This window comes from Bombina bombina, chromosome 1 (genome assembly GCF_027579735.1).
Source record: "Bombina bombina isolate aBomBom1 chromosome 1, aBomBom1.pri, whole genome shotgun sequence".
Classification (NCBI taxonomy): Eukaryota; Metazoa; Chordata; class Amphibia; order Anura; family Bombinatoridae; genus Bombina; species Bombina bombina.
Window position 1 is genome coordinate 74,215,573 of NC_069499.1, and position 25,406 is coordinate 74,240,978.

The 25,406-nt window shown below is 41.9% G+C and overlaps 1 protein-coding gene across 2 annotated transcripts in view; it reads left to right on the forward strand.

Annotated features, from left to right (window-relative positions):
- WARS1 (tryptophanyl-tRNA synthetase 1) overlaps nt 1–23,723 on the forward strand; it is a gene marked incomplete in the record, with an annotated part of 157,837 nt that extends 134,114 nt beyond the window's left edge. For both annotated transcript variants that reach the window (XM_053697450.1, XM_053697451.1), the window contains 1 exon segment: nt 23,499–23,723. In XM_053697450.1, the coding sequence (XP_053553425.1) occupies nt 23,499–23,657 (159 nt within the window).
- Nucleotides 23,724–25,406: the final 1,683 nt, after the last annotated feature.

Sequence of the window (25,406 nt, forward strand, 5' to 3'; positions counted from 1 at the left end):
ATCCAAGGGTTACTCATGGAGTAAGTTTAGGATTCCCAGGATATTGTCTTTTCTCCAAGAAGGATTGGAGAAAGGATTGTCAGCTAGTTCCTTAAAAAGACAGATATCTGCTCTGTCTATTCTTTTTCACAAGTGTCTGGCAGAGGTTCCAGACGTACAAGCGTTTACTCAGGCTTTAGTTAGAGTCTAGCCTGTCTATAAGACTGTGGCTCCGCCATGGAGTCTAAATCTAGTTCTTTCAGTTCTTCAAGGGGTTCCTTCTTGAACCTTTACATTCCATAGATATTGAGTTGTTATCTTGGAAAGTTTTGTTTTGGTTCTCTTCTGCTCGAAGAGTCTCAGAGTTATTTGCCTTACAGTGTGATTCACCTCCCACTGGTGTTCCATGCAGATAAGGTAGTTTTTACGTTCCAAACTTGTTTTTTTTTCCTAAGGTTATTTCTAACAAGAATATTAACCAGGAAATTGTTGTTCCTCCTCTGTATTCGAAGAAGGAACGTCTGTTACATAACCTTGATGTGGTTCGTGCTTTAAAGTTCTACTTACAAGCAACTAAGGATTTCAGACAAACATCTTCCTTATTGTTGTCTATTCTGGTAAGAGGAGAGGTCAGAAAGCGACTATTACCTCTTTTTCCTTTTGGCTGAAAAGCATCATCCGTTTGGTCTACGAGACTGCTGGCCAGCAGCTTCCTGAAACAATTACTGCTCATTCTACCAGAGCAGTGGCTTCCACATGTGCTTTTAAAAACAAGGCTTCAGATTTATAAGGCAGCGACTTGGTCCTCGCTGCATACTTTTTCCAAATTTTACGAATTTGATACTTTTGCTTCCTCGGAGGTTATTTTTGGGAGAAAGGTTTTACAAGCAGTGGCGCCTTCCGTTTAAAGGGTACCTGTCTTGTTCCCTCCCTTCATCCGTGTCCTAAAGCTTTGGTATTGGTATCCCACAAGTAATGGATGAATCCGTGGACTGGATACACCTTGCAAGAGAAAACAGAATTTATGCTTACCTGATAAATTACTTTCTCTTGCGGTGTATCCAGTCCACGGCCCGCCCTGGCAATTAAGTCAGGTAAAGATTTTTTGTTTAAACTACAGTCACCACTGCACCCTATGGTTTCTCCTTTTTCTTCCTAACCTTTGGTCGAATGACTGGGGGGTGGAGCTAGAGGGGGAGCTATATGGACAGCTCTGCTGTGTGCTCTCTTTGCCACTTCCTGTAGGGAAGGAGAATATCCCACAAGTAATGGATGAATCCGTGGACTGGATACACCGCAAGAGAAAGTAATTTATCAGGTAAGCATACATTTTGTTTTATGTAAGAACTTAACTGATAAATTCATTTCTTTCATATTGGCAAGAGTCCCTGAGGCCCACCCTTTTTTATGGTGGTTATGATTTTTGTATAAAAAGCACAATTTTATTTCCAGTATATATTTTTAATTGCTATGCAAGATTCTAAAATAATAGTAAAAAGGTCTGTGACATGCACAAATCTATTTAAAACATACACTTGTTTGGTCCTAGTCTGGCAGAAATAATTTCTGATATTACTGGTGGAAAAGGGTATTTTCTACCACAAGACGAGTAGACCTAAAGGACGTCAAAGTAATTTTAGTTCCTTTTATAACTTCAAAGGAAAGTCTTCTTCTTCCAAGCAGGAACAGTCCAAGTCTTCTTAGAAATCCAATCAGTCTTGGAACAAGGGAATGCAATCTAAGAAACCCGCAGCTGAGTCTAAATCAGCATGAAGGGATTGCCCCCGATCCGGGATCGGATTAAGTGGGGGGCAGACTTTCTCTTTTTTTATCAAGCATGGATACAAGATGTCCCAGATCCCTGGGCTGTGGACAAAGTATATCAGGGTTACAAAATAGAATTCAAGACTTTTCCTCCCAGGGGCAGGTTCCACCTCTCAATATTGCAGACCAGTGATTGTTCCAGTTCCTATAAGGGAACAGGGTCTAGGATTCTATTTTAATCTGTTCTTGGTTCCCAAAAAAAGAGGGAACTTTTCGACCCATTCTAGACCTAAAGTGTCTCAACAAGTTTCTCAGGGTACCATCCTTCAAAATGGAAACCATTCATTCCATTCTTTCTTTGGTTCAGGAGGGTCAGTTCATGACGACCATAGACTTGAAGGATGTGTATCCTCATTTTTCCATCCACAGGGATCATCACAAGTTCCTGAGATTCGCATTTCTAGGCAAACATTTTCAGTTTGTGGCTCTTCCGTTTGGCCTTGCCACAGCTCCCAGAATGTCTTCAAAGGTTCTGGGGGCTCTCTTGGCAGTGATCAGGTCTCAAGGAATTGCAGTGGCACCCTACCTGGACGACATATTCAGGTGCTATATTTTTAACAAGCAAAAACTCATACAGAGATCTTGTTGTCTTTTCTACGTTCCCACGGATGGAAAGTGAATCTGGAAAGTGTTCCCTTGTTCCAGCTACAAGGGTAGTTTTTTTTTTTTAGGGACCATAATAGAATCCCTATCTATGAAAATACATTTGACAGAGATCAGAAAATCAAAAATTCTTTCCTCTTGCCGCTCTCTGCAGTCTACTGTTCGGCCGTCAGTGGCTCAATGTATGGAGGTAATTGGTCTGATGGTCGCTTCCATGGACATCATTCCCTTTGCTCAATTCCATTTGAGAGCTCTGCAGTTATGCATGCTCTGACAATGGAACGGGGACCATTAAGATCTGTCTCAGAGGATAGAGCTAGATCAGGCGACAAGAGAGACTCTTTCTCTTGTAAGGTGTATCCATTCCACGGATCATCCATTACTTGTGGGATATTCTCATTCCCAACAGGAAGCTGCAAGAGGATCACCCACAGCAGAGCTGTCTATATAGCTCCTCCCCTAACTGCCACCCCCAGTCATTCTCTTGCAGCTCTCGACAAGCATGGAAGCAGTTAGAGAGATGTGGTGAAATGTAGTTGTTTTTTTCTTCAATTCAAAAGTTTGTTATTTTTGAATGGTACCGGAGTTGTACTATTTTAGTCCCAGGCAGAAAATAGAAGAAGAATCTGCCTGTGGTCTCTAATGATCTTAGCAGGTTGTAACTAAGATCCATTGCTGTTCTCACACATAACTGAAGAGAGAGGTAACTTCAGCTGGGGAATGGCCTGCAGGTTATCCTGCTATGAGGTATGTGCAGTCTAAATTTTTCTAGAGAAATGGAAATGCTGGAAAATGCTGTTGATACCAGATTTATTTAAGGTAAGCCTGATTACAGTGATTTAATAGCGACTAGTATCATGCTTACTGTTAGAGGTAATACTCTTATTATTTTTTAAATTCCTGACATATAAAACGTTTGCTGGGAGTGCTTAAACGTTTTTTATATGCTTTTTGGTGATAAAACTTTATTGGGGCCCAGTTTTTTCCACATGGCTGGTTTAAATTTGCCTAGAAATAGTTTTGTTAGGCCTCTCACTGTGTAGACATGAGTGGGAGGGGCCTAATTTCGCGCATAAGTGCGCATTAACTTTTGCAGACTGAGACATCCAGTTCCCCTGAAGGAGTCCCCTGAATGCTTAGGACCTCTGAAGGGTTTTTAGGCTTTCCAAAGTCGTTTGTATGGCAAGGTAGGGCCACAGCAGAGCTGTGGCAGTTTGTTGTGACTGTTTAAAAAACGTCTATTTCGTTTTTTTTATCCGTTTTTTTAAACTAAGGGGTTAATCATCCATTTGCAAGTGGGTGAAATACTCTGTTAGCCTATTATACACACTGTAAAAATTTCGTTTGATTTACTGCTTTTTTTCACTGTTTTTCAAATTCTGACCTTTTTTATTTTTCTTAAAGGCACAGTACCGTTTTTATTTTTTGCTTGTTAACTTTCTTTAAAGTGTTTTCCAAGCTTGCTGGTCTCATTGCTAGTCTGTTTAAACATGTCTGACATAGAGGAAACTCCTTGTTCATTATGTTTAGAAGCCATGGTGGAACCCCCTCTTAGAATGTGTACCAAATGTACTGATTTCACTTTAAGTTATAAAGACCATATTCTGTCTTTAAAAGATTTATCACCAGAGGAATCTGACAAGGGGGAAGTTATGCCGACTAACTCACCCCACGTGTCAGAACCTTTGACTCCCGCTCAAGGGACTCATGCTCAAGAGGCGCCAAGTACATCTAGCGCGCCCATGGCGTTTACTTTACAAGACATGGCGGCAGTCATGGATAATACACTGTCAGCTGTATTATCCAGACTACCCGGGTTACGAGGAAAGCGAGACAGCTCTGGAGTTAGAAGAAATACAGAGCACACCGACGCTTTAGTAGCTATGTCTGATACCCCCTCACAATATGCAGAAGCTGAGGACGGAGAGCTTCTTTCTGTGGGTGATTTTTCTGACTCAGGGAAGAGGATTCAACCTGATTCTGATATGTCAACATTTAAATTTAAGCTTGAACACCTCCGTGTGTTGCTCAGGGAGGTTTTAGCTGCTCAGAATGACTGTGATACAATTGCAGTGCCAGAGAAATTGTGCAGATTGGATAAATACTATGCAGTGCCTGTTTACACTGATGTTTTTCCAATACCTAAAAGGTTTTCAGAAATTATTACTAAGGAATGGGATAGACCAGGTGTGCCGTTCTCTCCCCCTCCTATTTTTAAGAAAATGTTTCCAATAGATGCCGCCACACGGGACTTATGGCAAACGGTCCCTAAGGTGGAGGGAGCAGTTTCTACCCTAGCTAAGCGTACTACTATCCCTGTCGAGGACAGTTGTGCTTTCTTAGATCCAATGGATAAAAAGTTAGAGGGTTACCTTAAGAAAATGTTTATTCAACAAGGTTTTATTCTACAGCCCCTTGCATGCATTGCCCCAGTCACTGCTGCGGCGGCCTTCTGGTTTGAGTCTCTGGAAGAGGCTTTACAGGTAGAGACCCCATTGGACGATATACTTGACAAGCTTAGAGCACTTAAGCTAGCCAATTCTTTTGTTTCTGATGCCATTGTTCATTTGACTAAACTAACGGCTAAGAATTCTGGTTTTGCTATTCAGGCGCGTAGGGCGCTATGGCTTAAATCATGGTCAGCTGACGTTACTTCAAAGTCTAAGCTTCTTAATATTCCCTTCAAGGGGCAGACCCTATTCGGGCCTGGTTTGAAGGAGATCATTTCTGATATCACTGGAGGGAAAAGGTCATGCCCTTCCTCAGGATAGGTCTAACAAATCAAGGGCCAAACAGACTAATTTTTGTGCCTTTCGAAACTTTAAGGCGAGTGCGGCATCAACATCCTCTAATACAAAACAAGAGGGAACTTTTGCCCAGTCCAAGTCGGTCTGGAGACCTAACCAGGCTTGGAACAAAGGTAAGCAGGCCAAAAAGCCTGCTGCTGCCTCTAAGACAGCATGAAGGATTGGCCCCCGATCCGGTAACGGATCTAGTAGGGGCAGACTTTCGCTCTTCGCCCAGGCTTGGGCAAGAGATGTCCAGGATCCCTGGGCATTGGAAATTGTATCCCAGGGATATCTTCTGGACTTAAAAGCTTCTCCTCCAAAAGGGAGATTTCACCTTTCACAATTATCTGCAAACCAGATAAAGAGAGAGGCATTTTTACACTGTGTTCAAGACCTCCAAGTTATGGGAGTGATCCACCCAGTTCCAAAGGAGGAACAGGGACAATGATTCTATTCAAATCTGTTTGTGGTTCCCAAGAAAGAGGGAACCTTCAGACCAATCTTAGATCTCAAGATCTTAAACAAATTTCTCAGGGTCCCATCATTCAAGATGGAGACTATTCGTACCATCCTACCTATGATCCAGGAGGGTCAATACATGACTACAGTGGATTTAAAGGATGCTTATCTTCACATTCCGATACACAAAGATCATCATCGGTTTCTCAGGTTTGCCTTCCTAGACAGGCATTACCAGTTTGTAGCTCTTCCTTTTGGGTTAGCTACAGCCCCAAGAATCTTTACGAAGGTTCTGGGGTCACTTCTGGCGGTCCTAAGGCCGCGGGGCATAGCAGTGGCCCCTTATTTAGACGACATCCTGATACAGGCGTCAAATTTCCAAATTGCCAAGTCTCATACGGACATAGTTCTGGCATTTCTGAGGTCGCATGGGTGGAAAGTGAACGAAAAAGAGTTCTCTATCCCCTCTCACAAGAGTTTCCTTTCTGGGAACTCTGATAGATTCTGTAGAAATGAGGATTTACCTGACAGAGACCAGGTTATCAAAACTTCTAAATTCCTGCCGTGTTCTTTATTCCACTTCTCGCTCTTCGGTGGCTCAATGTATGGAAGTAATCGGCTTAATGGTAGCGGCAATGGACATAGTGCCGTTTGCCCGCCTACATCTCAGACCGCTGCAACTCTGCATGCTCAGTCAGTGGAATGGGGATTACACAGATTTGTCCCCTCTACTAAATCTGGATCAAGAGACCTGGGATTCTCTTCTCTGGTGGCTTTCTCGGGTCCATCTGTCCAAAGGTATGACCTTTCGCAGGCCAGATTGGACAATTGTAATGACAGATGCCAGCCTTCTAGGCTGGGGGGCAGTCTGGAACTCCCTGAAGGCTCAGGGATCGTGGACTCAGGAGGAGACACTCCTTCCGATAAACATTCTGGAACTAAGAGCGATATTCAATGCTCCTCAGGCTTGGCCTCAGCTAGCAACAATGAGGTTCATCAGATTTCAGTCGGACAACATCACGACTGTGGCTTACATCAACCATCAAGGGGGAACAAGGAGTTCCCTAGCGATGTTGGAAGTCTCAAAGATAATTCGTTGGGCAGAGATTCACTCTTGCCACCTATCAGCTATCCATATCCCAGGTGTAGAGAACTGGGAGGCGGATTTTCTAAGTCGACAGACTTTTCATCCGGGGGAGTGGGAGCTCCATCCGGAGGTGTTTGCACAATTGATTCATCGTTGGGGCAAACCAGAACTGGATCTCATGGCGTCTCGCCAGAACGCCAAACTTCCTTGTTACGGATCCAGGTCCAGGGATCCCAAGGCGACGCTGATAGATGCTCTAGCAGCGCCTTGGTCCTTCAACTTGGCTTATGTGTTTCCACCGTTTCCTCTGCTCCCTCGTCTGATTGCCAAGATCAAGCAGGAGAGAGCATCAGTGATTTTGATAGCACCTGCGTGGCCACACAGGACTTGGTATGCAGATCTGGTGGACATGTCATCCTTTCCACCATGGACTCTGCCTCTGAGACAGGACCTTCTACTTCAGGGTCCTTTCAACCATCCAAATCTAATTTCTCTGCGGCTGACTGCCTGGAGATTGAACGCTTGATTTTATCAAAGCGTGGCTTCTCCGAGTCAGTCATTGATACCTTAATTCAGGCACAAAAGCCTGTCACCAGGAAAATCTATCATAAGATATGGTGTAAATATCTTTATTGGTGCGAATCCAAGGGTTACTCATGGAGTAAAGTCAGGATTCCCAGGATATTATCTTTTCTCCAAGAAGGATTGGAAAAAGGATTGTCAGCTACTTCCTTAAAGGGACAGATTTCTGCTCTTTCTATTCTTTTGCACAAGCGTCTGGCGGATGTTCCAGACGTTCAGGCATTTTGTCAGGCTTTAGTTAGAATCAAGCCTGTGTTTAAACCAGTTGCTCCGCCATGGAGTTTAAATTTGGTTCTCAAAGTTCTTCAAGGGGTTCCGTTTGAACCTCTTCATTCCATAGATATCAAGCTTTTATCTTGGAAAGTTCTGTTTTTGGTAGCTATTTCCTCGGCTCGTAGAGTTTCCGAGTTATCTGCCTTACAATGTGATTCCCCTTATCTGATCTTCCATGCAGATAAGGTAGTTTTGCGTACCAAACCTGGGTTTTTACCTAAGGTGGTATCTAATAAGAATATCAATCAGGAGATTGTTGTTCCGTCATTGTGTCCTAATCCTTCTTCAAAGAAGGAACGTCTATTACACAATCTTGACGTGGTTCGTGCTTTAAAGTTTTATTTACAAGCTACTAAAGATTTTCGTCAAACATCTGCTTTGTTTGTTGTCTACTCTGGACAGAGGAAAGGCCAAAAGGCTTCGGCAACTTCTCTTTCGCTTTGGCTAAGAAGTATAATACGCTTAGCTTATGAGACTGCTGGCCAGCAGCCTCCTGAAAGGATTACAGCTCATTCTACTACAGCTGTGGCTTCCACATGGGCTTTTAAAAATGAGGCTTCTGTTGAACAGATTTGCAAGGCGGCGACTTGGTCTTCGCTTCATACTTTTTCAAAGTTCTATAAATTTGATACTTTTGCTTCTTCGGAGGCTATTTTTGGGAGAAAGGTTTTACAGGCAGTGGTATCTTTCGTTTAAGTACCTGCCTTGTCCCTCCCTTCATCCGTGTACTTTAGCTTTGGTATTGGTATCCCACAAGTAATGGATGATCCCTGGACTGGATACACCTTACAAGAGAAAACATAATTTATGCTTACCTGATAAATTTATTTCTCTTGTGGTGTATCCTGTCCATGGCCCGCCCTGTCATTTTAAGGCAGGTATATTTTAATTTTAAACTACAGTCACCACTGCACCCTATGGTTTCTCCTTTCTCTTGCTTGTCTTCGGTCGAATGACTGGAGGTGGCAGTTAGGGGAGGAGCTATATAGACATCTCTGCTGTGGGTGATCCTCTTGCAGCTTCCTGTTTGGAATGAGAATATCCCACAAGTAATGGATGATCCATGGACTGGATACACCACAAGAGAAATAAATTTATCAGGTAAGCATAAATTATGTTTTTGTGGTGGCTATTTCGGGAGCATCTGTCACAGGGAACATGCTTCCGGAGGCCTTCCTGGGTGATTGTGACCACGGATGCAAGCCTGCTGGGCTGGGAGCTCTCTGGGACTCGTTAAAGGCGCAGGGACTATGGACTCGGGAGGAGTCTGCTCTCCCCATAAATATCTTGGAGTTGAGAGCAACTTACAATGCTCTAATGGCTTGGCCTCAGTTGTACTTAGTCCGGTTTATCAGGTTCCAGTTGGACAATATAACCTCAGTGACTTGCATCAACCACCAGGGAGGAACTCTGTTCCTTTGCTATGAAGGAGGTGGCTCGGATTGTTCTGTGGGCGGAAGCTCACAATTGCTGTCTATCTGCCATCCACATTCCAGGGGTGGACAACTGGGAAGTGGACTTCCTGAGCAGACAGACATTGTGTTCTCCAGTTTAACCCTCAAAAGGGGGGTGCCGGAGTTGGATCTGATGGCGTCTTTGCAGAACGCCAAGCTTCCAAGGTACGGTTCAAGGTCAAGAGATCCGCAGGCCGCCCTGATAGATGTTCTGGTGGTTCCTTGTGATTTCAGTCTGGCATATCTGTTTCCTCCTTTTGCTCTTCTTCTGCGAGTCATTGCTCCTATCAAACAGGAGAGAGCATCGGTAATTTTAATAGCTCCTGTGTGGCCTTGCAGAATCTGGTATGCAGACCTAGTGAAGATGTAATTTCGGCCACCTTGGAGGTTGCCTCTGAGAAAGGACCTTCTATCTCAGGGTCTATTCCTTCATCCAAATCTCGCTTCTCTGAAGCTGACTGCTTGGAGATTGAACGCTTAGATTGAACGCTTTCATTGAGAACATGATTCAGGCTCGCAAGCCTGTTACTAGAAAGATTTACCATAAGGTATGGCATAAATACCTTTATTGGTGTAAATCCAAGGGCTATTCTTGGAGTAGGGTCAGGATTCCTTGGATTTTGTCTTTTCTCCAGGAAGGTCTGGAGAGGGTATTGTCAGTCAGTTCTCTGAAAGGTCAGATTTCTGCATTATCTATTTCTTTTACAAGATATGACAAGTCCACGGATTGGGATATCGCCTCCTGGTCAGCAGGAGGAGGCAAAGAGCTCCACAGCAGAACTGCATAAATAGCTCCTCCCTTCCCCCCAACCTAGTCATTCTCTTTGCCTGTGTTAGTGATAGGAGTGAGGTAAAGTGAGGTGTTAGTTTGAATTCTTCCATCAAGAGTTTTTTATTTTAAAATGGTGCCGAAGGTACTATTTTTTTCTACAGAGAAGCATCTGGAAATACCTGTCAGGTTGTGGGAACTAGTGGATTTTTTATTTCACTGCGCCTCTCATACTGACTAAGACCCTTCTGCCTCAGGAGGAAGAGTGGACATCGTGACACTGTAAGATTTTCATGCTGTTCCTCAGCATGGAGGTAAGTCCAGTCCTTTGTTCTCTGGGGCGCTGCAACATATCCCAGAACCGACTGTACTATGCCTTTTCTTTTATTCTGTGAGGGGCTCGGGTAAGGGCTTCCCTTGGTAGCATGTGTGGGCTGTCTTTTTATTGTAAATGGGGATCCCAACATGTTAAGTTTTTTCCAACTCATCTGGCAGGCACAAATAGACTTAGATGCGATGAGAGCTGCGTTAGACACAATTGCTGGCGCAACGGGCTAGTCACTTATTATGTTAAATGCGTAGTCACTACATATCCTGCGCTTACAAGGGGACCTTGTGAATATGTGGCTGACTCTGGAAGTAGTACCGGAGTCGGAGGGAGATAAAATAACTCTCTATCTGGCTCCGGTATATGGTGGTACTCTGTTGTTTTTCCTGGGGTTGTTGTGTATGCCCACGAAGGGCGGGGCTAATTTTCGCGCCTTAAGCCGCGCAGTCAGTTTTTCTGAGACAGTTTTCTTTACGGCTCCTAAGTCCGCTTGTGATAGTATAGACAAGCGAACTTAGGCACGCCATTTTAGAGGAGAATTCTTGGTCAGTGGAGTCAGAGCAGAGCTGCGGCGAGGTGACCGTTAAATTTGTGTATCTGTGGAAAATTTGGGATGAAAATTTTACTCAAAGGGTATTAAGTCAAATGCTAAGCGAAAGCTGGGACAGTTTGTTTCTTAAAGATACAGTGCACACGTTTTTATTAGCTATAAGTTTAGCTTCTTTTGTTAAAGATACGGTCAAGGTAACTTTTCATTTCTGTTAACATGGATGATCTTGAACACACTACATGTTCTATGTGTTTAGATGCCATTGTGGAACCCCCGGTTACTCTTTGTCCCTCATGTATTGAGAGAGCTTTACATTGTAAAGAGCAAATTTTCTTTAATAAAGATATATCTAATGAATGTCCTCAGACTGATGAAATTCAGGAAATGCCGCGTCTTTCTCCCCAAGCGTCACAGCCTTTAACGCCCGCTCAGAAACGCCATGTTCTTCAGTTATGTCGTCCACTCTTACAGAAGTTTTATCTAAATTGCCAGTGTTACAAGGCAAACGCAGCAGGACAGAGGCCCACATGGTTCCTGCAACTTCTGATGCTTTATTGGCCATCTCCGATATACCTTCCCAGGGCTCTAAATTGGTGGGTAGGTAGCCCTGTCTGAGGGGGAACTGTCTGACTCAGGAAGTGCATTACCTCAGACAGATTCGGACGTCATGTCCTTCAGATTTAAACTTGAACACCTCCGCCTTTTGCTACGAGAGGTTTTGGTGACTCTGGACGACTGTGACTCTATTGTAGTCCCGCCAGAGAAATTGAGTAAGATGGACAAATACTTAGAGATCCCTTCTTATTCCGACATGTTTCCGGTTCCTAAGAGAATTTCGGAATTTATTACAAGGGAATGGGAGAGACCGAGTATTCCGTTCTCCCCTTCCCCTATTTTTAGGAAAATGTACCCTATAGCTGACACCGTTCGGAACTCTTGGCAGACGGTCCCTAAGGTGGAGGGAGCTATATCTACCCTGGCCAAGCGGTCGACTATCCCTATTGAGGACAGTTGTGCATTCAAGGACCCTATGGATAACAAATTGGAAATAATGGATAGAATTAAGGCCCTTAAGCTGGCTAATTCCTTTATTACGGATGCCGCCTTTCGGATCGCCAAATTGGCCGCTAAGAATTCAGGATTTTCCATTTTAGCGCGCAGAGCCTTATGGTTAAAATCTTGGTCTGCGGATGTATCAAAGCAAAGGGGACGTCAGAGTAATTTTCGTTCCTTTCGAAACTTCAAGGGAATCCCCTCTTCCGTTAAACAGGAAGGGAATTCTTCTCAAGCCAAAGCCACCTGGAAACCTAACCAGGGTTGGAATAAGGGTAAACAACCCAAGAAGCCTGCCGCTGCTCCCAAGACATCATGAAGGGGCAGCCCCCGATCCGGGACCGGATCTAGTAGGGGGCAGACTTTCTCTTTGTCCAAGCTTGGATGAGAGATGTTCAAGATCCCTGGACACTAGAAATAGTGTCTCAAGGGTATCAGTTGGAGTTCAAAAATTCCCTTCCAAGGGGAAGGTTTCTTTTTTCACAATTGTCTGTAGACCAGATAAAAAGAGAAGCGTTCTTACGTTGTGTAAAAGACCTCTCCACTATGGGAGTAATTTGTCCCTTTCCAAAACAGGAACAGTGGCAGGGGTTTTACTCAAACCTTTTCGTGGTTCCCAAAAAAGAGGGAACATTCCGACCTATTTTAGATCTCAAGAGTCTAAACAAGTTTCTCAAAGTTCCATCCTTCAAGATGGAGACTATTCGGACAATTCTTCCATTGATCCAGGAGGGTCAATATATGACTACCGTGGACTTAAAGGATGCATATCTTCATATTCCTATCCACAAAGATCATCACCAGTTCCTAAGGTTTGCCTTCCTGGACAATCATTTTCAGTTTGTGGCTCTTCCTTTCGGGCTGGCCACGGCACCCAGGATCTTTACGAAGGTTCTAGGGTCTCTGCTGGCGTTTCTCAAACCGGGGGGCATTGCAGTGGTGCCTTATCTGGACGATATTCTGATCCAAGCGTCGTCTTATCAACTGACAAAGTCTCATACCGACATGGTTCTGTCCTTTCTAAGGACTCACGGGTGGAAGGTGAATCTAGAAAAGAGTTCACTAATTCCACAGACAAGGGTTCCTTTCCTGGGAACTCTAATAGACTCTATATTCATGAAAATCTTCTTGACGGAAGTCAGAAAGTTAAAGATTCTGAATACATGCCGAGCCCTTCAGTCCAATCCTCGGCCATCAGTGGCTCAGTGCATGGAGGTAGTTGGATTGATGGTGGCAGCAATGGACATCATTCCGTTTGCTCGTTTTCATCTCAGACCTCTACAACTGAGCATGCTCAGACAGTGGAATGGAGATTATGCAAATTTGTCTCCTCAGATAGATCTGGATCAGGAGACAAGAGACTCTCTTCTTTGGTGGTTGTCGCTGGATCATCTGTCCCAAGGGACGTGCTTCCGCAGACCTTCATGGATGATAGTGACAATGGACGCCAGTCTACTAGGATGGGGTGCAGTCTGGAATTCCCTGAAGGCTCAGGGTGTGTGGACTCGGTCGGAGTCTCTACTTCCAATCAATATTCTGGAATTGAGAGCAATATTCAATGCGCTTCAGGCTTGGCCTCAGTTGGCTTCGGCCAAATTCATCCGATTTCAGTCGGACAACATCACGACTGTGGCTTACATCAATCACAAGAAGTTCCTTAGCGATGACAGAAGTATCCAAGATAATTCGGTGGGCGGAGGCTCACTCTTGTTATCTGTCGGCAATCTACATCCCAGGAGTGGACAACTGGGAAGCGGATTTTTTGAGCAGACAGACGTTTCATCCGGGGGAATGGGAACTCCATCCGGAGGTCTTTGCCACCCTGATTCTCAAGTGGGGCAGACTGGAGTTGGATTTTATGGCGTCTCGTCAGAATGCCAAGCTTCCAAGATACGGATCCAGGTCCAGGGATCCTCAGGCCGAACTGATAGATGCCTTGGCAGTGCCTTGGTCGTTCAACCTAACTTATGTGTTTCCGCCGTTTGCACGGATCAAACAGGAGAGGGCTTCGGTGATTCTAATCGCTCCTGCGTGGCCTCACAGGACTTGGTATGCCGATCTGGTGGACATGTCCTCTCTGCCGCCGTGGAAGCTTCCATTGAGGCAGGACCTTCTCATTCAGGGACCCTTCCATCATCCAAATCTAATTTCTCTGCAGCTGACTTCTTGGAGATTGAACGCTTGATTTTATCTAAGCGGGGGTTCTCTGGTGCGGTCATTGATACCTTAATTCAGGCACGCAAGCCTGTTACTAGAAACATTTACCATAAGATATGGCGTAAATATCTTTATTGGTGCGAATCCAAGGACTACTCATGGAGTAGGGTTAGGATTCCCAGGATTTTATCTTTTCTCCAAGAGGGATTGGAGAAATGGTTGTCAGCAAGTTCCTTAAAGGGACAGATTTATGCCTTGTCTATTTTGCTACACAAGCGTCTGGCAGATGTTCCAGATGTTCAATCTTTTTGTCAGGCCCTGACTAGAATCCAGCCTGTGTTTAGACCAATTGCTCCTCCTTGGAGTTTGATTTTAGTTCTTAATGTTCTTCAAGGGGTTCCGTTTGAACCTATGCATTCCATAGATATTAAGTTATTATCTTGGAAAGTTTTATTTTTGGTGGCTATTTCTTCTGCTCGCAGAGTTTCTGAGCTTTCGGCATTACAATGTGATTCTCCTTATCTTATTTTCCATTCTGATAAGGTGGTGTTACATACCAAACCTGGTTTTCTTCCTAAGGTTGTTTCTAACAAAAATATTAATCAGGAAATTGTTGTTCCTTCCATGTGTCCTAACCCTTCTTCTAAGAAGGAGCGTCTGTTACATAATTTGGACGTAGTCCGTGCCTTGAAGTTCTACTTCCAGGCGACTAAGGATTTTCGTCAAACATCTTCACTATTTGTTGTTTTTGCTGGGAAACGTAGGGGTCAGAAAGCTACGGCTACCTCTCTTTCTTTTTGGCTGAAGAGTATCATCCGTTTTGTATATGAGACTGCTGGACAGCAGCCTCCAGAACGAATTACGGCTCATTCTACTAGGGCTGTGGCTTCTTCATGGGCATTTAAAAATGATGCTTCTGTTGCACAGATTTGCAAGGCTGCAACTTGGTCGTCTCTTCACACTTTTTCCAAATTTTACAAATTTGATACTTTTGCCTCGTCTGAGGCTGTTTTTGGGAGAAAGGTTCTTCAAGCAGTGGTGCCTTCCGTTTAGGTTCCTGTCTTGTCCCTCCCTTTCATCCGTGTCCTATAGCTTTGGTATTGTATCCCATAAGTAAGGATGAAATCCCTGGACTCGTCATATCTTGTAAAAGAAAAGGAAATTTATGCTTACCTGATAAATTTATTTCTTTTACGATATGACGAGTCCACGGCCCTCCCTGTCGTTTTTTTCTAAAGACAGGTTTTATTTTTGTTAAACTTCAGTCACCTCTGCTCCTTGGCTTTTCCTTTCTCTTCCTAACTTCGGTCGAATGACTGGGTTGGGGGGGAAGGGAGTAGCTATTTATGCAGCTCTGCTGTGGAGCTCTTTGCCTCCTCCTGCTGACCAGGAGGCGATATCCCATAAGTAAGAATGAAATCCGTGGACTCGTCATATCGTAAAAGAAATAAATTTATCAGGTAAGCATAAATTTCCTTTTCTTTCATGTAATTAACAAGAGTCCATGAGCTAGTGACGTATGGGATATACATTCCTACCAGGAGGGGCAAAGTTTCCCAAACCTTAAAATGCCTATAAATACACCCCTCACCACACCCACAAATCAGTTTTTACAAACTTTGCCTCCGATGGAGGTGGTGAAGTAAGTTTGTGCTAGATTCTACGTTGATATGCGCTCCGCAGCAAGTTGGAGCCCGGTTTTCCTCTCAGCGTGCAGTGAATGTCAGAGGGATGTGAGGAGAGTATTGCCTATTGAATGCAGTGATCTCCTTCTACGGGGTCTATTTCATAAGGTTCTCTGTTATCGGTCGTAGAGATTCATCTCTTACCTCCCTTTTCAGATCGACGATATACTCTTATACTTACCATTTCCTCTACTGATTCTCGTTTCAGTACTGGTTTGGCTTTCTACAAACATGTAGATGAGTGTCCTGGGGTAAGTAAGTCTTATTTTCTGTGACACTCTAAGCTATGGTTGGGCACTTTATTTATAAAGTTCTAAATATATGTATTCAAACATTTATTTGCCTTGACTCAGAATGTTCAACTTTCCTTATTTCCAGACAGTCAGTTTCATATTTGGGATTATGCTTTAATTATCATATTTTTTCTTACCTCAAAAATTTGACTTTTTTCCCTGTGGGCTGTTAGGCTCGCGGGGGCTGAAAATGCTTCATTTTATTGCGTCATTCTTGGCGCGGACTTTTTTGGCGCAAAAATTCATTTCCGTTTCCGGCGTCATACGTGTCGCCGGAAGTTGCGTCATTTTGACGTTATTTTGCGCCAAAAATGTCGGCGTTCCGGATGTGGCGTCATTTTTGGCGCCAAAAGCATTTAGGCGCCAAATAATGTGGGCGTCTTATTTGGCGCCAAAAAATATGGGCGTCGCTTTTGTCTCCACATTATTTCAGTCTCATTTTTCATTTGCTTCTGGTTGCTAGAAGCTTGATGTTTGGCATTTTTTTCCCATTCCTGAAACTGTCTTATAAGGAATTTGATCTATTTTGCTTTATATGTTGTTTTTTCTCTTACATATTGCAAGATGTCTCACGTTGCATCTGAGCCAGAAGATACTACAGGAAAACCTCTGCCTGCTGGATCTACCAAAGCTAAGTGTATCTGCTGTAAACTTTTGGTAGCTATTCCTCCAGCTGTTGTTTGTATTAAATGTCATGACAAACTTGTTAATGCAGATAATATTTCCTTTAGTGATGTACCATTGCCTGTTGCAGTTCCCTCAACATCTAAGGTGCAGAATGTTCCTGATAACATAAGAGATTTTGTTTCTGAATCCATAAAGAAGGCTTTGTCTGTTATTTCTCCTTCTAGTAAACGTAAAAAGTCTTTTAAATCTTCTCTCTCTACAGATGAATTTTTAAATGAACACCATCATTCTGATTCTTTGGACTCTTCTGGTTCAGAGGATTCTGTCTCAGAGATTGATGCTGATAAATCTTCATATTTATTTAAGATGGAATTTATTCGCTCTTTACTTAAAGAAGTACTAATTGCTTTAGAAATAGAGGATTCTAGTCCTCTTGATACTAATTCTATACGTTTGGATAAGGTTTTTAAAGCTCCTGCGGTTATTCCAGAAGTCTTTCCTGTTCCTAATGCTATTTCTGCAGTAATTGCTAAGGAATGGGATAGATTGGGTAATTCATTTACTCCTTCTAAACGTTTTAAGCAATTATATCCTGTTCCGCCTGACAGGTTAGAATTTTGGGACAAAATCCCTAAAGTTGATGGGGCTATTTCTACCCTTGCTAAACGTACTACCATTCCTACATCAGATGGTACCTCGTTTAAGGATCCTTTAGATAGAAAAATTGAATCTTTTCTAAGAAAAGCTTATCTATGTTCAGGTAATCTTCTTAGACCTGCTATATCATTGGCTGATGTTGCTGCAGCTTCAACTTTTTGGTTGGAAACTCTAGCGCAACAAGTAACAAATCGTGATTCTCATGATATTATTATTCTTTTCCAGCATGCTAATAATTTCATCTGTGATGCCATTTTTGATATTATTAGAGTTGATGTTAGATTTATGTCTCTGGCTATCTTAGCCAGAAGAGCTTTATGGCTTAAGACTTGGAATGCTGATATGGCTTCTAAATCAACTCTACTTTCCATTTCTTTCCAGGGAAACAAATTATTTGGTTCTCAGTTGGATTCTATTATTTCAACTGTTACTGGTGGGAAAGGAACTTTTTTACCACAGGATAAAAAGTCTAAAGGTAAAAACAGGGCTAACAATCGTTTTCGTTCCTTTCGTTTCAACAAAGAACAAAAGCCTGATCCTTCGTCCTCAGGAGCAGTTTCAGTTTGGAAACCATCTCCAGTCTGGAATAAATCCAAGCCTGCTAGAAAGGCAAAGCCTGCTTCTAAGTTCACATGAAGGTACGGCCCTCATTCCAGTTCAGCTGGTAGGGGGCAGGTTACGTTTTTTCAAAGAAATCTGGATCAATTCTGTTCACAATCTTTGGATTCAGAACATTGTTTCAGAAGGGTACAGAATTGGTTTCAAGATGAGACCTCCTGCAAAGAGATTTTTTCTTTCCCATGTCCCAGTAAATCCAGTGAAAGCTCAAGCATTTCTGAATTGTGTTTCAGATCTAGAGTTGGCTGGAGTAATTATGCCAGTTCCAGTTCCGGAACAGGGGATGGGGTTTTATTCAAATCTCTTCATTGTACCAAAGAAGGAGAATTCCTTCAGACCAGTTCTGGATCTAAAATTATTGAATCGTTATGTAAGGATACCAACGTTCAAGATGGTAACTGTAAGGACTATATTGCCTTTTGTTCAGCAAGGGAATTATATGTCCACAATAGATTTACAGGATGCATATCTGCATATTCCGATTCATCCAGATCATTATCAGTTCCTGAGATTCTCTTTTCCAGACAAGCATTACCAATTTGTGGCTCTACCGTTTGGCCTTGCTACAGCTCCAAGAATTTTCACAAAGATTCTCGGTGCCCTTCTGTCTGTAATCAGAGAACAAGGTATTGTGGTATTTCCTTATTTGGACGATATCTTGGTACTTGCTCCGTCTTTACATTTAGCAGAATCTCATACGAATCGACTTGTGTTGTTTCTTCAAGATCATGGTTGGAGGATCAATTTACCAAAAAGTTCTTTGATTCCTCAAACAAGGGTAACCTTTCTGGGTTTCCAGATAGATTCAGTGTCCATGACTTTGTCTTTAACAGACAAGAGACGTCTAAAATTGATTACAGCCTGTCGAAACCTTCAGTCTCAATCATTCCCTTCGGTAGCCTTATGCATGGAAATTCTAGGTCTTATGACTGCTGCATCGGACGCGATCCCCTTTGCTCGTTTTCACATGCGACCTCTTCAGCTCTGTATGCTGAACCAATGGTGCAGGGATTACACGAAGATATATCAATTAATATCTTTAAAACCGATTGTTCGGCACTCTCTAACGTGGTGGACAGATCACCATCGTTTAATTCAGGGGGCTTCTTTTGTTCTTCCGACCTGGACTGTAATTTCAACAGATGCAAGTCTCACAGGTTGGGGAGCTGTGTGGGGATCTCTGACGGCACAAGGAGTTTGGGAATCTCAGGAGGTGAGATTACCGATCAATATCTTGGAACTCCGTGCAGTTTTCAGAGCTCTTCAGTTTTGGCCTCTTCTGAAGAGAGAATCGTTCATTTGTTTTCAGACAGACAATGTCACAACTGTGGCATACATCAATCATCAAGGAGGGACTCACAGTCCTCTGGCTATGAAAGAAGTATCTCGAATTTTGGTTTGGGCGGAATCCAGCTCCTGTCTAATCTCTGCGGTTCATATCCCAGGTGTAGACAATTGGGAAGCGGATTATCTCAGTCGCCAAACGTTGCATCCGGGCGAATGGTCTCTTCACCCAGAGGTATTTCTTCAGATTGTTCAAATGTGGGGGTTCCCAGAGATAGATCTGATGGCCTCTCATCTCAACAAGAAACTTCCCAGGTATCTGTCCAGATCCCGGGATCCTCAGGCGGAGGCAGTGGATGCATTATCACTTCCTTGGAAGTATCATCCTGCCTATATCTTTCCGCCTCTAGTTCTTCTTCCAAGAGTAATCTCCAAGATTCTGAGGGAATGCTCGTTTGTTCTGCTAATAGCTCCGGCATGGCCTCACAGGTTTTGGTATGCGGATCTTGTCCGGATGGCATCTTGCCAACCATGGACTCTTCCGTTAAGACCAGACCTTCTGTCTCAAGGTCCTTTTTTTCCATCCGGATCTGAAATCCTTAAATTTAAAGGTATGGAGATTGAACGCTTGATTCTTGGTCATAGAGGTTTCTCTGACTCCGTGATTAATACTATGTTACAGGCTCGTAAATCTGTATCTCGAGAGATATATTATAGAGTCTGGAAGACTTATATTTCTTGGTGTCTTTCTCATCATTTTTCTTGGCATTCTTTTAGAATACCGAGAATTTTACAGTTTCTTCAGGATGGTTTAGATAAGGGTTTGTCCGCGAGTTCTTTGAAAGGACAAATCTCCGCTCTTTCTGTTCTTTTTCACAGAAAGATTGCTATTCTTCCTGATATTCATTGTTTTGTACAAGCTTTGGTTCGTATAAAACCTGTCATTAAGTCAATTTCTCCTCCATGGAGTTTGAATTTGGTTTTGGGAGCTCTTCAAGCTCCTCCGTTTGAACCTATGCATTCATTGGACATTAAATTACTTTCTTGGAAAGTTTTGTTCCTTTTGGCCATCTCTTCTGCTAGAAGAGTTTCTGAATTATCTGCTCTTTCGTGTGAGTCTCCTTTTCTGATTTTTCATCAGGATAAGGCGGTGTTGCGAACTTCTTTTGAATTTTTACCTAAAGTTGTGAATTCCAACAACATTAGTAGAGAAATTGTGGTTCCTTCATTATGTCCTAATCCTAAGAGTTCTAAGGAGAAATCATTGCATTCTTTGGATGTTGTTAGAGCTTTGAAATATTATGTTGAAGCTACGAAATCTTTCCGTAAGACTTCTAGTCTATTTGTTATCTTTTCCGGTTCTAGGAAAGGCCAGAAAGCTTCTGCCATTTCTTTGGCATCTTGGTTGAAATCTTTAATTCATCTTGCCTATGTTGAGTCGGGTAAAATTCCGCCTCAAAGAATTACAGCTCATTCTACTAGGTCAGTTTCTACTTCCTGGGCGTTTAGGAATGAAGCTTCGGTTGACCAGATCTGCAAAGCAGCAACTTGGTCCTCTTTGCATACTTTTACTAAATTCTACCATTTTGATGTATTTTCTTCTTCTGAAGCAGTTTTTGGTAGAAAAGTTCTTCAGGCAGCGGTTTCAGTTTGAATCTTCTGCTTATGTTTTTTGTTAGACTTTATTTTGGGTGTGGATTATTTTCAGCAGGAATTGGCTGTCTTTATTTTATCCCTCCCTCTCTAGTGACTCTTGTGTGGAAAGATCCACATCTTGGGTAGTCATTATCCCATACGTCACTAGCTCATGGACTCTTGTTAATTACATGAAAGAAAACATAATTTATGTAAGAACTTACCTGATAAATTCATTTCTTTCATATTAACAAGAGTCCATGAGGCCCACCCTTTTTTGTGGTGGTTATGATTTTTTTGTATAAAGCACAATTATTCCAATTCCTTATTTTATATGCTTCGCACTTTTTTTCTTATCACCCCACTTCTTGGCTATTCGTTAAACTGATTTGTGGGTGTGGTGAGGGGTGTATTTATAGGCATTTTAAGGTTTGGGAAACTTTGCCCCTCCTGGTAGGAATGTATATCCCATACGTCACTAGCTCATGGACTCTTGTTAATATGAAAGAAATGAATTTATCAGGTAAGTTCTTACATAAATTATGTTTTTGTTGCACAAGCATCTGGTGGATGTGCCAGATGTTCAATCTTTTTGTTAGGCCCTGGTCAGAATCAGACCTGTGTTTAAGTCTGTTGCTCCTCCTTGGAGCCTTACCCCTGTTCATAGAGTTTTGCAACAGGCTCAGTTTGAGCCAATGCATTCCATAGATATTAAGTTGTTATATTGGAAGGTTTTGTTTCTTAGTGCTATTTCTTCTGCTCTGAGAGTCTCGGAGCTTTCGGCTATACAGTGTGATTCGCCTTATCTTATCTTTCATGCTGAAAACCTAACTTAGTATAGTTCTTCGTACTAAGTTAGGTTTTCTTCCGAAAGTGGTTTCTGATAGAAATATTAATCAGGAAATTGTTCCTTCTCTATGTCCTAATCCTTCTTCTAATAAGGAACGTTTGTTGAACAGCTTAGATGTCATGCGTGCTTTAACATTTTATCTATAGGCAACTAAGGTTTTTTTTTACCAGTCTTCTGCCCTGTTTGTTTGTTTGTTTGTTTGTTTGTTTGTTTGTTTCTCTGGAAAGTGTAAGGGTCAGAAAGCTACTGCTTACGGCTCACTCCACAAGGACTGTCTCCTCTTCTTGGGCTTTCAAAAATGAAGCTTCTGTGGAACAGATTTGCAAGGCTGCAACTTGGTCCTCTTTGCATACTTTTTCCAAATTTTCCAATTTTTATACTTTTGCCTCAGCCGAGGCTTCTTTTGGGAGAAGGGTTCTTCAAGCGGTGGTGCCTTCTGTTTAGGTCTGTCTGTCTTGCTATCCCTCCCTAGTCATCTGTTTCCTCTAGCTTAGGTTATGGTTCCCACTAGTAATTGATGACATTGTGAACTCTCCATATCTTAGGAAAGAAAACAAGATTTATGCTTACCTGATAAATCTATTTCTTTCCGGATATGGAGAGTCCACGACCCCACCTTTTAATTTTAAGGCAGTTATTTTTTTTTATTAAACCTCAGGCACCTCTACACCTTTGTGTTATTCCTTTGTTCCATTTCCCTTCAGTCGAATGACTGGGGTTTATGGGTAGAGGAGTGACACTTAACAGTTTTGCTGTGGTGCTCTTTGCCTACTCCTGCTGGCCTGGAGGGATATTCCCACTAGTAATTGATGATGTTGTGGGCTCTCCATATCCGGAAAGAAATAGATTTATCAGGTAAGCATAAATCTTGTTTTTTATGCCCGTCATTTATAGGTGATTACTATAGAAATCTGTCTACTGTATAGAGGCAGGATACTGTTCCCTAAAGACAGCATGCACCACACTCACAAAAGACCCCTTATATGAAAGAGGGGATTATCTTCTTTCAAACGAGGGGACTGATGTCAAACTACATGGCAGTGGATTACCTTAGAAATTGCAATCAACTGTCCACAAGGACATCATTGTTTCTCTAATCCAGTCCTAAGGGCACACTAACAGGCTAGATTTTCCCCTGCAGATCTCTCTGTTTTTTTCCCCAACAAGCCGAAAGATTGTGAGATTCCAGCGAGCTTCATTACTTTCTATGGGAGACATCTCTCTAATCGTAGGGACAACCACTTTGTTTTTTTAGATAATTCCTTTATGGCAGCCCCTGCAAATGTCAGCAGCCCCTGCAAATGTTTTTGTCTGGCCCGGCAAAGTTTTGGTCATCGGATCCTTAATGTCAAACCATAAAGGGACTGATTGATTGGAAAAATCATTAAAAATGTAGGAAATGACTGCTGTGTCATGCGTAGTATAGAAAATTGAATTACTTTTTTTATATTCCAAGTTCTAGCTTTTTCTCATTTCATGTCTGCAAATTAAAGGCATTAAAGTGTTGGTTTGTAAAAAAAAATTACTAAAAAAGTCTTTTTGCACATCAAATAGTTTATTAGTGAAATGGTTACCTTTGTGTATTGCTGCCATGTCTTTTTGCAAATTATGTAGCTCAATAGAAAGGCATATTAGTAGATAAACTTTCATGGTTCAGAGGGATCATGTCATTTTTATTTCTATTATTAAATATACTTTGCTTGGGTTAAACACAGTCATGCAAGCAATAGTGCAATAATAAAAAAAAATCTCTAACGTCTGTTGAATGGCTTAAAACAAGGAGTTAAATCACTGCTGCATAACACACCTATTCCCATTTAGAATTTCAGAAGATCATTTTACCAGATGCCAGGACCCTTTTTTTTTCTCTGCAGCCATGGTAACCTTGATTGGCATTTGTTGTTCTGTAACCTTTGTTTCTTTCTTTTTTTTTTATGTGCAGGATTATACAAGTGGGGCAATGTTGACTGGTGAACTTAAGAAATTATTAATAGACACATTACAGCCATTGATAGCAGCACATCAAGAGAGAAGAAAACAGATAACCGAAGAGACGGTGAAGCAATTTATGACTCCAAGGAAACTGGCATTTGACTTTTAGTATATTTTAAACCAGTGTATATTATTAATTATGTACTGTAATTTATCAATAAATACAATGATCATGCTTGTGCTTCTTGTTTCAGTTCATTAATATTTCTTGTATTCCTTGTGGAGATAACTGTCTTCAGGTGCCACCGCATCTCAATTTAGTTGGATTCTGACTTAGAAATGTATTCTTGTGTTTCTGGTCACTGTCTTCTTGCACCACCCAAATACTTTTAAAGGACCATTAATATTACACTAGACTTGCATAATCAACAAGTGAATAATAACTTACTCTGACTTATAGATCTAATTTGCAAAGTCTTATCAACTATTTTATATGGGGTCCTCACAGTCCAAGAATCCAAAAAATACTATTTTTGAGCCCAAAGGACAGAGGGCTGGGAATTCTAAACGTATTGGCCTATTCTCTATTGAACCATATGGCATTTATCATTCAGTAGCACAAAAGATCAAATATCAAGCATTGGGTTGTTCTGGAAGAGAGTGACATAGGAACAGTCAAGTTAGGAGATAAATGCTGGTTATTACCTAACCGAAATTCCCCGGTCCTTTTAAACCCACTAACTAAAAGTACCTCAGCAACATAGAATAAGGTTCTTACTTACGCCCTGGGTCTCTACCATTCCTTCTCCCCTAACCACATTTTTCACAACTCCTCTTTCTTCATTTTCTGATTCTGTCAAACAGAACTTAGTCAATAATGAAGTTTCAAATCTTCCGGTCATATTGGTGTTAAATAATGATTCTCTTAAATCAATGAACTAAAATAGGATATCAGATTCCCGTTTTTGAACTGGATCTCTTATTTTTAATTGAGACATTTCATTACTTCACAGCCCAAACCTTAAGAGTTTAACACCATTCGAAAGTATCTATTTGAACAAGACTCTTATCTCGTCATCTTTTTTTCTTTCTCATATAGGGCCTGATATTCAAAACCTTGCCGCTCAGGCGAGATATACTAAGAAGTGTCATCAATACGGCAAGGCCCTTAAAAAAATAATAATGTAGAAGCACTAATTTTATCTTGAAAATTGTTTGTTGCTATGTAGTGTTCTTTATGTGAAACAAACTCCTACATTTATAATATAAAGTTTAAAAAAAGAATCCCAAAGATTTTGTGTGATCTTTCTCCATGCAGGGGAGGTTTTGAATATCAGGGCATAGTCTCCTTAAAGGGCCATAATACCCGAATGTTTAAACACTTGAAAGTGATGCAGCATAGCTGTAAAAAGCTGACTAGAAAATATTTCCTGAACATCTCTATGTAAAAAAGAAAGATATTTCTCCAACATAGGTGTGTCCGGTCCACGGCGTCATCCTTACTTGTGGGATATTCTCTTCCCCAACAGGAAATGGCAAAGAGCCCAGCAAAGCTGGTCACATGATCCCTCCTAGGCTCCGCCTACCCCAGTCATTCTCTTTGCCGTTGTACAGGCAACATCTCCACGGAGATGGCTTAGAGTTTTTTAGTGTTTAACTGTAGTTTTTATTATTCAATCAAGAGTTTGTTATTTTGAAATAGTGCTGGTATGTACTATTTACTCAGAAACAGAAAAGAGATGAAGATTTCTGTTTGTATGAGGAAAATGATTTTAGCAACCGTAACTAAAATCCATGGCTGTTCCACACAGGACTGTTGAGAGCAATTAACTTCAGTTGGGGGAACAGTGTGCAGTCTCTTGCTGCTTGAGGTATGACACATTCTAACAAGACGATGTAATGCTGGAAGCTGTCATTT